We start from the raw sequence: 10,643 nt of genomic DNA on the forward strand, positions 1-10,643 counted from the left end.
CTTTTCATGTGATAGTCTGCTTTCAGCAGTAGGGTCAAGATACTTACTGGTGGTGTCTGTCTACTTATTGGAAGCCACATATCTAGCAACTGGGGAAGCTATCTACTGGTGGTGCCTGTCTATCTGCTGGGTGCCAGTTGGCTATCTACTGGGAAGAAGATTTATGAAATAGGCACCCACCTAGCAAGATGGGCATTATTACCATTTGGGGCAGTTTGGGTTGGAAGTAGATGTTGGAAAGAGATTCGACAGACAATCGCTCTGTGTTATAGGGCTCTAAGATGTTTGACAGATTCTGCAAATTCTGCAGTCATGGATGAGGGAAGTTGCAGCCTTTTATGTTGGGGCATTGCCAGCCTAATAATACCAGCCTGCTGTAACGCCACCTGGCAGCACCTGGTGACTTATCAATACTTATCACTTATCACATCACTTATCACTTATCACGGGTCCTATTCATGCTCTCCGTCTCCATCCTGTCTACTCCTTCATTGTCCTCCATGTTTGTCCAGCGCCTGCTTCAGTCCTTCGGCATCTGCACACCTCTGCTTGCTGTGGATTGAAAGGGCCACCTTTTTCTGCCAATCCAATTCCACCTACGCTTATTTAAACTCACTTGACCTGTTGCTGCATGTCTGAGCATTGTTGGATCCTTGCATTCCAAGAGAAGGTGTGTACGTCTTTGCTTCTGCTGGCATTCTATATATCCTACCCATGCCGGTTTCTAGGATTAGCAATGCCAGCCTAAACCATCTGTACCATTTGCCTATCCTGGTACTGACTTGGATGGTCTTACCTGCCTCTAAAGATGCCTGTCCCAATCCTTTGCCTGACTGACTATGATTGCTGTCGCATCCCTGGTACCGTGCTGACGCTCTCCTTGATGATCTGGCTTGCTGACAAAGTTACAGCTCCTGGTGAAATTGCAGGGCTCTTGAATTGAAGGAAGGATAGCATGGATAAGTCCTCGTTCCCGTCAACAGTAGCCTCACCACAGGTTCTCTAACCGGACATGGCTAAGAAAGAGGAGTGCTTGAAAGAAGGAGGATTTGAATGCACTCTCTGACTCCAGACTTTCCATGTCCTGGAAAGTCTCTCAGCAGGCAATGCTTTTCTGGTTCTGACTAACTAGAACTGGACCTAAGTAGCACATGACCTGCTCCACCTGTAAAAATAGACCTCAGGGAGATAGCTAGTTAATGGAGAGGACACAGGGAGATATTCAGCCAACTCTCATATAGTGGCAAAACAGGAGAGAACAGGAGTTTAATCACATACACATTTACATTTAGACCTTCAGCTGTGCCTTACAATAGCAGAAGATATGGTGAGACACCTAGTGGTGGGAGTGCATAATACAGGTTTCCATCCACAGCTCTGAGCCAATGACTTTCCTTAAAGGAGACCTGTCACCCCCCGTGCCGGGGTGACAGATCCCGACCCCCCCTTTACAGCCCCCTATACTCACGTAATCCCGCCGGGTCCCGCTTCCTGAGCCGGTCGGGTCACGGAGATATCAGCGCCCGAAGCCCGGCTCGCACGCTGACAGCAGAGTCAGATGCCCATAGAGAATGAATGGGGAGTCCGATGCTCCGTCATTCTCTATGGGCATCGGACTCTCCTGTCAGCGCGCGCTTCGGGCGCTGATATCTCCGTGACCCGACCGGCTCAGGAAGCGGGACCCGGCGAGATCATGCGAGTATAGGGGGCTCTAACGGGGGTCGGGAGCCTGTCACCCCGGCACGGGGGGGTGACAGGTCCTCTTTAAGTGTCAGGCTACAAATACTTAGAACAGTAATGGCACATTGGTTCTGGGACGTTACATGCTACATTCCTGTTATGGGGTAAATTCAGGAAAGTGTCAAGACGAATGGTGCAGAAGCTTGGAAACTAGGATCACACTCATAAGTTGGTGTTACTAGGCTTAAACAGGTGCTGATGACTTGTTTCGAGGCCTGACAGTATCTCAAGTATTATCCTTCGAAAGTGTTGGTCAAATATGGTCGGTGTTGCAATATCGGCACAGGTCGTATTACCCTTTTTCTGTTTGGTTAATATGGCTGTTGGTGCTAGTTTTAGTTTGGGATCTCTGTGAACCATCAGCAACCCTAAAGTGCTATTTCTTAACTATTAACTTTTGTTCTATACAGTTCTATCGCAGTCAAGTTTTAGTGCCATCTAACAGGCTTTAGCCATTACTGCTGCCCTGAATAGCATTACTATGCCCAGTTTTTTATGCCCTCTTACTTCTCGACATTGCTGGACCAGACACATCCTGATTAACGTCTTGTTTGCAAATCTCCTCATTGATAAAACACAGATATATAAAGTATTGCACAGTCATAAAAGCAAAAAAAATGTATCCATTACATTCCAGAATTATACCATAACATAAGATAACCTTGTACTCAAGGCCATACAAAGCCAGAAGGTAATAAAAATATGTAAGTGGGTCTTAAAACCAGTCTACAGTAAATAACAGTATAACACACCCCACTACCAGAACATAGGTCACATTTGGTTTTCCTGCTTGTAAGTAGCGTCAGCCATGGCGTCTGCTGATCTGAGAGACGAGCTGCTCTGCTCCATCTGTCTGAACATTTATACGGATCCTGTAACCCTGAGATGTGGACACAACTTCTGCCGGGACTGTATTGATCAGGTCCTGAATATGCAGGATGGGTCTGGAGTTTATTCCTGTCCTGATTGTAGAGAAGAGTTTCAAGATCGTCCTGTATTGATGAGGAACATAACTCTGTGTAACGTGGTGGAGAATTTCCTGTCTACTCAGCCCCATCAGGAGGAGATCACCGGGATCTGCTGCACTTACTGTATTCTCTCTCCTGTACCTGCTGTGAGATCCTGTCTGCTGTGTGAGGCTTCTCTGTGTGATAATCACCTGAGAGTTCACAGCAAGTCACCAGAACACGTCCTGACCGATCCCAGCACTTCCTTGGAGAACAAGAAATGCTCAATCCATAAGGAACCTTTAAAGTACTATTGTACTAAGGAGGCCATCTGTATCTGTGTGTCCTGCAGTTTGGCCGGAGAACATCAGGGACATCGGGTGGAGATGCTGGATGAGGCTTCTGAGAAGAAGAAAAAGAAACTGAAGTATGTTCTCCAGAAACTGATCACAAGAAAAGAGAAGACTGAGGAAAGAGTACGGAGTGTGGAGGAGCACTGGAGAAAAGCTCAAGAAAAAGCAGCCGGAGAAATAGTGAGAGTGAGTGATTTGTTTATAGACATCAGAAGACGGCTGGACGACCTGGAGAAGAGGGTCCTGAGTGAGATCTCCAGGCAGGAGGAGCAGCTGTCACTGTCACTGTCTGATGTCATCCAGAAGCTGGAAATGGAGAAGGACGAGCTGTCCAGGAAGATGAAACACATTGAGGAGCTGTGTAACATGACGGATCCACTGACTGTCTTACAGGATCCAGATACTGGTGACTTGTGTGATCCAGAGGAGGGGAAGGTGATGAGGACACAGGAGGACATGATGGAGGCGATGAGGACACAGGGGTACATGATGGAGGTGACGAGGACACGGGGATATAATGGAAGGGATGAGGACACAGTGGGACATGATGATGTAGATGTGGATGTGATTACAGGGATGCTATATGCAGGTATCTCTGATATAATGACATATCTACGGGCCATCTCGCCTTCAAAAGCAATGAGACCACAACCCGCCAGGGTCCCATCTAGGCCCAGTGACCCACAAGATTTAAGTATAGAATATAAGGACCATGATCTAATAGTCAGAACTGGGGGTACTGGGAAGAAGGAAGGGATCTATGGGAAGGATCCTGCAGACATAATACTAGAGGTAAACACAGCTTGTAATAAACTCTTTATATCAGGAGACGAGAAACTTCTAACCTGGACAGATATAAAGCAGGATTTTTTAGAAAAAACAGAGAGCTTCCAGGATTATTCTCAGGGGATAAGCAGAGAGGGATTTACCTCAGGGCAGCATAACAGGGTTACAGGGGTCCATAGATTTGGGTTTGAGGGGGTTGATACCTCAGTGTTACCCCAGTATAGAAAGGAGGGGAGGTCAGTCAGACGTCGGAGGGAATAAAAAGTTCTGGTGCTTATATGGAGAGTGGTTGTTGTTGCCTCGAAATTATACATGAGAGTATAGTGACCACATGCCTCACCAGATCTCCATTTATAGTTTCAGGATCTGTCTGGATTATGAGGCCGGGCAGCTGTCCTTGTATGAGCGGTGTGACCCCATCAGACACTTACACACCTTCACTGAACCCCTTCATGCTTCTAGAGATGTATATAATGGTTCTATTAGGATATTAGGGAGTAGCAGCAGTAAAGAGTCATGATGATAGAGGAACACCATCCAGAGATTGGTGACATCACAAGGAGCACTATGCGGTTCGAGCAGCATTCAATTATAGATTCAGCAGTAGGAGGGGCTATTTTATATTGTTTATTTCCATGCTTTTTGGTATTGCTCTTATTAATCTTTTTTTTTTTTTTAAATATACTTACAAATTTTTTTTTTCATTAAAAAAAGCATTGCTATGAAAATTCAAAACTCCCTGTTGTCCCTTACATGAAGGTTCTCTTATTGTGACTTTTATTGATTGATTAATAAAATCCTATATCCCTCTCAATTTGTTTGCCTCGTTTATAACCATAGTTACCAAATACAATTTTTTTTTCTAGAGACTTACATTTATTTATGTAACATGAAAAACATGGCCACATTCATTTTAAGGAAATATTACTGTTTTGTCTGTTGGCTGTGTATGTATAGCTGCTCAGCTCCATATGTAATATCAGACACAGTCCATGGAAAAGAACAGTGCTGACCCTGGAAAAAAAATCAACCAGGTTTCTTAAAGGGAACCTTTCACCTCGGCTGCCATGGTGAAGCCTGCCCGACCCCCTGGTGAAGCCCCTTATACTTACACCTTCCTCAAAGTCCCAGAAATCCCACTGCCGAGAAATCCCTGTCGGAAACCATGCACGTGCTCACCGGAGATGAGTCCGATGCCTATAGAGAATAACCGGAGCAGTCATTCTATACGGACGTCAATCTCATCTCTGGTGAGACACAGGAGGTGATGAGGACACAGGAGGACATGATGGAGGTGATGAGGACACAGGAGGACATGATGGAGGTGATGAGGACACAGGAGGACATGATGGAGGTGATGAGGACACAGGGGGAGATGATGGAGGGGATGAGGACACAGGGGGACACGATGGAGGGGATGAGGACACAGGGGGACATGATGGAGGTGATGGGGACACAGGGGGAGATGATGGAGGGGATGAGGACACAGGGGGACACGATGGAGGTGATGAGGACACAGGGGGAGATGATGGAGGGGATGAGGACACAGGGGGACACGATGGAGGGGATGAGGACACAGGGGGACATGATGGAGGTGATGAGGACACAGGGGGACATGATGGAGGTGATGGGGACACAGTGGTACAGGATGGAGGTGATGGGGACACAGGGGGACATGATGGAGGTGATGAGGACACAGGGGGACATGATGGAGGAGATGAGGACACAGGGGGACATGATGGAGGAGATGAGAAGGACACAGGGGGGCATGATGGAGAAGATGAGGAGGACACAGGGGGACATGATGGAGGAGATGAGAAGGACACAGGGGGGCATGATGGAGGAGATGAGGAGGACACAGGGGGACATGATGGAGGAGATGAGGACACACAGGGGCATAATAAAACACACAATGTAGATGTGGATGGGATTACAGGGATGTTACATGCAGGTATCTCTGATATAATGACTTATCTACAGACCATCTCACCTGCAAAACCAAAAGTAAGAAGGTCATAACCCCCAGCGTCTGATTTTCAGCTCATTTACCCTCAAATTTCATCTCAGATCAGGTACAGAATATGGGGGCGATGGTGTAATAGTCAGGACTGGGGGTGCTGGGGGGAAAGGAGGGATCTATGGGGAGGGTCCTGCAGACATATTACTGGATGTAAACACAGCGGCTAATAATCTCCTTATATCAGATGACCTGAAAACTGCAACCTGGTCAGAAATAACTAAGAATCTTCCAGAAACAACAGAGAGATTCCAACATGTGGAGATCAGTAGATCAGGATGGTGGAGGGTGGGGATGTGTTACCCCAGTATAGACAGGAGGGGGCGCCAGTCATACATTGGATATAATAACAAATCCTGGTGTTTATATGGAGGGTGGTTATTGTGGTATAATAATCAGGATTTAGTGATACATAATGGTAAACAGATCCAGTTACCTCACCGGATCATTAGTAATAGAGTCAGGATCTGTCTGGATTATGAGGGCGGGCGGCTGTCGTTTTATGAGCTGTGTTACCCCATCAGACACTTACACACCTTCACCCCCACCATCACCGAGCCCCTTTATGCTGCATTATATACATGTAATAGTTCCATAAAGGTATCAGGGAGAGGAGCAGCTGTGAGGAGCCATCACCATCATAGAGGAAATCTGCCCAGAGACCGGTGACATCACAGGAAGGAGAATCTGATTGGTGGAACATTCAATTATAGAACTCAGTTATGGAAGAGGATAATCTTTTTTTTTTCCCTCCATTATTTTAACATACCAGCTCTAAACACTTTATCATTGATCGGTATAATGAAACATTATAGTTAGGATGGATTTTGAAATTGCTGTCATTGAGTAATATTCTTATTGAAAAGTATTTACTATAGATATATGTATTTTTTTTTTATTATAACCTTTAATTGGTTATAGTGCCACCAAACATACCGCAACCATCAAGCTCTGTACCACTGTGAACTGAGGCTACTGCTGCCATGTAGAGTGATTTTTATTGGAGGACTGTTGCCACGCAGCTTTCTTCAAGGATTTGCTCAGGAAGATGTGCAGTGTCACAGGTATAGATGGTGAGCTCATTTATTGTTTGGGTAGCTTTTTGGTTGTAGAGAGGTATCTGCGTAGGTGGATAGCTTGTAGGGCTTGGATAGCTTGTAGGGGCTTGGTGTGGGCTGTTGCTCAGATGGAGGGATTGGCCTCTATAAGTGTTGAACAAATATGGCTGGTGATGAAGAGTGGGCACAGATTGATTGACCCTTTTTTTGTTGTGATCTCTGTGAACCATCTGTCCTAACCCAAACGCTTGGCATTAGACTCCCAGTGGCTGCAGAAGTTTGTTGCAGCCCCCGGGCTGCTAGGAAAACATAGATACAGCCTATGCATCCATGTTTTTCAGGGCTCCTTAGGGATGCATCCAATTTCTGCACCCACCTGGAGTCAAACGCAAACTTTCGTCAAGTTCACCACCAGTAAGCCTAACCCTATTTTTTAATTGTTTACTTTCATTCCCCACGGTTCTACCACATTCTAGTTTTAGTGCTACCTGAAGTACTGTAACCATCAAGGTTTGTAGTCACTTGAACTATGAACTTAACTATTTATGAACTTAACTTGGTGCCATTGTTATTATCTATTCAGTTTTCTTTCCCCAGCTCTAAGCTGCTGCTTTCTGCCTAAGACACAAAAATCTGTGTGTGAGCTTTTCTCTGTCTCCCCCATCTCCCCACTCCCTTCTGAGATGGCTGATGTAAACAAGTCCCTATCTGCAGCTTTGTAGTAACTTTGTAGCTTCTTTGTACAAGTACGCCGGTCTTATGTTTGGCCCCGCCCCCTTTCCCTCAGCAAGATACACTAAGAGGCGCGAGCAGGTGTAAATAATGATAAATGAGGAGCGGGAGGAGGCCACTCCTCCCCGCCTTATCACGCCCCCGCAAGCTGCGCGAGCCCGCCCATCGGGCGAGCGGGGTGTACAGGAGGCGTACGCCAGGGAGAAGTGGCGAATCTGCACCTTCTCCCTGGCGTACGCCTGTGGCATACGCTTCGTAAATCCCCCCCCCAGTGAGTTCATCAGCAACTCAACCTCAGATGAACCCTCCTACCATAATAAAGTAGCTACAAAGTTTCAGATATATCTGTCCTGGGACTTGTTTACATCAGCCGTCCCAGCAGGTGGGGGACACAGAGAAAAAAAGCTCACACACAGATTTTTGTGTCTTCAGCAGAAAGCAGCAGCTGAGAACTGGGGGAAGAAGACTGAATAGATAATAAGAAATATGGAAGGAATTGTTAGTCTCACCATGGGCAGCAACATATCAAAAGTTATGTTCGGGCGGAATACCCCTTTAAGCACTTTGGCACATGTATCAAGGTCTGTGCCTAGCGCAAACCTTAAAAAAGTTGCAACCCTGCTTGAATAAAAATTGTGTATTTTTTTTGTCAGTTTGCGATCCGACCCGGCGCAATATTTATCATAATTTATGCTTGTTTTTGGCAAAAATGATGCCTTAAATCTCTGAGTCATGGCATGGCAGCCTCGTGTACAGTATTTATCAAGCAGCCTGTGCCACTTGATAAACCCAGAGGCACGAAGTGGGGGAAGATTTAAAATTTGAGCTGTGTAGAAAACAATATTTGTAGCTCTTAAACTTCTGATGTTTATCATTACTATACCCCAATAATTATGACCACTTACAGATCTCTTCATTGATCAAACATAGATATGTGGCAAAGTATTACACAACCTGAGAAGCAGAAACATATTCATTGCAGTACAGTGATGACCTTGTCCTCAAGGCCGTACAAAGCCAGAAGACAGAATGAAAATATGTAAGTGGGTCTTAAAACCAGCCTATAGTAAATAACAGTATAACACACCCCGCTACCAGGAACATAGGTCACATTTGGTTTCTCTGTTTCTTAGTAGTCTCAGCCATGGCGTCTGTGGACCAGAGAGACGAGCTGCTCTGTTCCATCTGCCTGAACATTTATACAGATCCTGTAACCCTGAGATCTGGACACAACTTCTGTCGGGGATGTATTCATCAGGTCCTGAATACACAGGACGGGTCTGGAGTTTATTCCTGTCCTGAATGTAGAGAAGAAATTCCAGAGCGGCCGACACTGCAGAGGAACATAACTCTACGTAATGTAGCAGCACGTTTCCTGTCTACTCAGCCACATCAGGAGGTACTGCCGGCATCCCATTGCACCTTGGCTATCTTGCCTCTGAAATGGAGTAATCCCAACTTATGCTACTTAATTACACACTGACAACTGTTTGTTCTTTATAAATGCGTGGGGGTAGGCCACAGCTTTTTTTCTTAAAACTATTTTAAACTTAAAACATATATTTGTGTAATGTGAGAATAGGACCTTGCGCTGTCGCCTTCCTGGCGAGCACACCGGAATGCCAGGCCACGGCTCCGGCGGTGGGCATGTCTTAGTTGTTCTGCCGGGTGCCTCGACGATGCTTCTCCTTCCTCCTCTGCAAGGTCCCCCTAGCGCCAAGCTGTGACAACAGTATTAACAGTAAATAAACACATACAAACAAATAAACTTCTTCCACAGAAAAGCATTAGGGAGGGTGGGTGGGAAAGCTGTTTAACCTCTGCCTGTCACGCTGGTGTGGTGTTCTGCCATTTCCTGCCAGTTACTTTTGTTAGCCTATTTGCCCGCCCCCCAGACTGCCCCCAACATGGACCGCCTTCTAGGTGCTTGCTACGCCCCTGTCCCCGTCAGTCACAGTCACCGGCCGCTTACCCAAGATCACCGGTATCTGCTGCACCTACTGTATTCACTCTCCTGTACCTGCCGTGAGATCCTGTCTGCTGTGTGAGGCTTCTCTGTGTGATAATCACCTAAGAAGCCATAGCAAGTCACCAGAACACGTCCTGACCAATCCCAGATCGTCTCTGGAGAACAAGAAATGTTCCATCCACAATGAACTTTTAAAGTACTATTGTACTAAGGAGGCCATCTGTATCTGTGTGTCCTGCAGTTTGGCCGGAGAACATCGGGGACACCGGGTGGAGATGCTGGATAAGGCTTCTGAGAAGAAGAAAAGGAAACTGAGACATGCACTTCAAGAGGTGGTCTTAAAGAAAGAGGAGACTGAGGAAAGAGTCCAGAGTGTGGAGGAGCGCTGGAGAAAAGCTCAAGAAAAAGCATCTGGAGAAGCCGAGAGTGTCACCGCCCTGTTTACAGACATCAGGAGACGGCTGGACGACCTGGAGAAGAGGGTCCTGAGTGGGATCTCCAGGCAGGAGGAGCAGCTGTCACTGTCACTGTCTGCTCTGATCCAGCAGCTGGAAATAAAGAAGAATGAGCTGTCCAGGAAGATGAGACACATTGAGGAGCTGTGTAACATGGCGGATCCACTGACTGTCTTACAGGATCCAGACACAGGTGTCTGGATTATGAGGCTGGGCGGCTGTCCTTTTATGAGCTGTGTGACCCCATCAGAGACTTACACACCTTCACCACCACCTTCACCGAGCCCCTTCATGCTGCATTATATGTATGTAATAGTTCTATAAAGATATCAGGGGGAGGAGCTGCTGTGAGGAAACATCATCATGGAGGAAAACGATGACATCACAAGGAGGATAATCTGATTGGTGGAGCATACCGTCTCTGTGATACAACTGAGAAAGGGGCTGGATCATTTTTAACCAGGGGGAGGATATAAATACTATAAATACAACAGTGAAGTACAATTGTCATGATTACATTTTAGAACAATTTGTCAATAGTTAGTTTCTTACCTAAAGTCACCCTGGCACTCTGGGCAGAGCCGGC

General features: G+C 46.3%; 1 protein-coding gene across 1 annotated transcript; it reads left to right on the top strand.

Annotated features, from left to right (window-relative positions):
* Nucleotides 1–808: 808 nt before the first annotated feature.
* On the top strand, nt 809–10,381 carry LOC138772860 (uncharacterized). The gene is made up of 4 exons (XM_069953627.1): nt 809–917; nt 2,541–3,629; nt 8,767–9,032; nt 9,611–10,381. Exons 1-4 carry the CDS (start codon nt 809–811, stop codon nt 10,379–10,381), a joined length of 2,235 nt encoding a protein of 744 aa, XP_069809728.1.
* Nucleotides 10,382–10,643: the final 262 nt, after the last annotated feature.

Source organism: Dendropsophus ebraccatus, chromosome 1 (genome assembly GCF_027789765.1).
Source record: "Dendropsophus ebraccatus isolate aDenEbr1 chromosome 1, aDenEbr1.pat, whole genome shotgun sequence".
In the NCBI taxonomy this organism is placed as follows: Eukaryota; Metazoa; Chordata; class Amphibia; order Anura; family Hylidae; genus Dendropsophus; species Dendropsophus ebraccatus.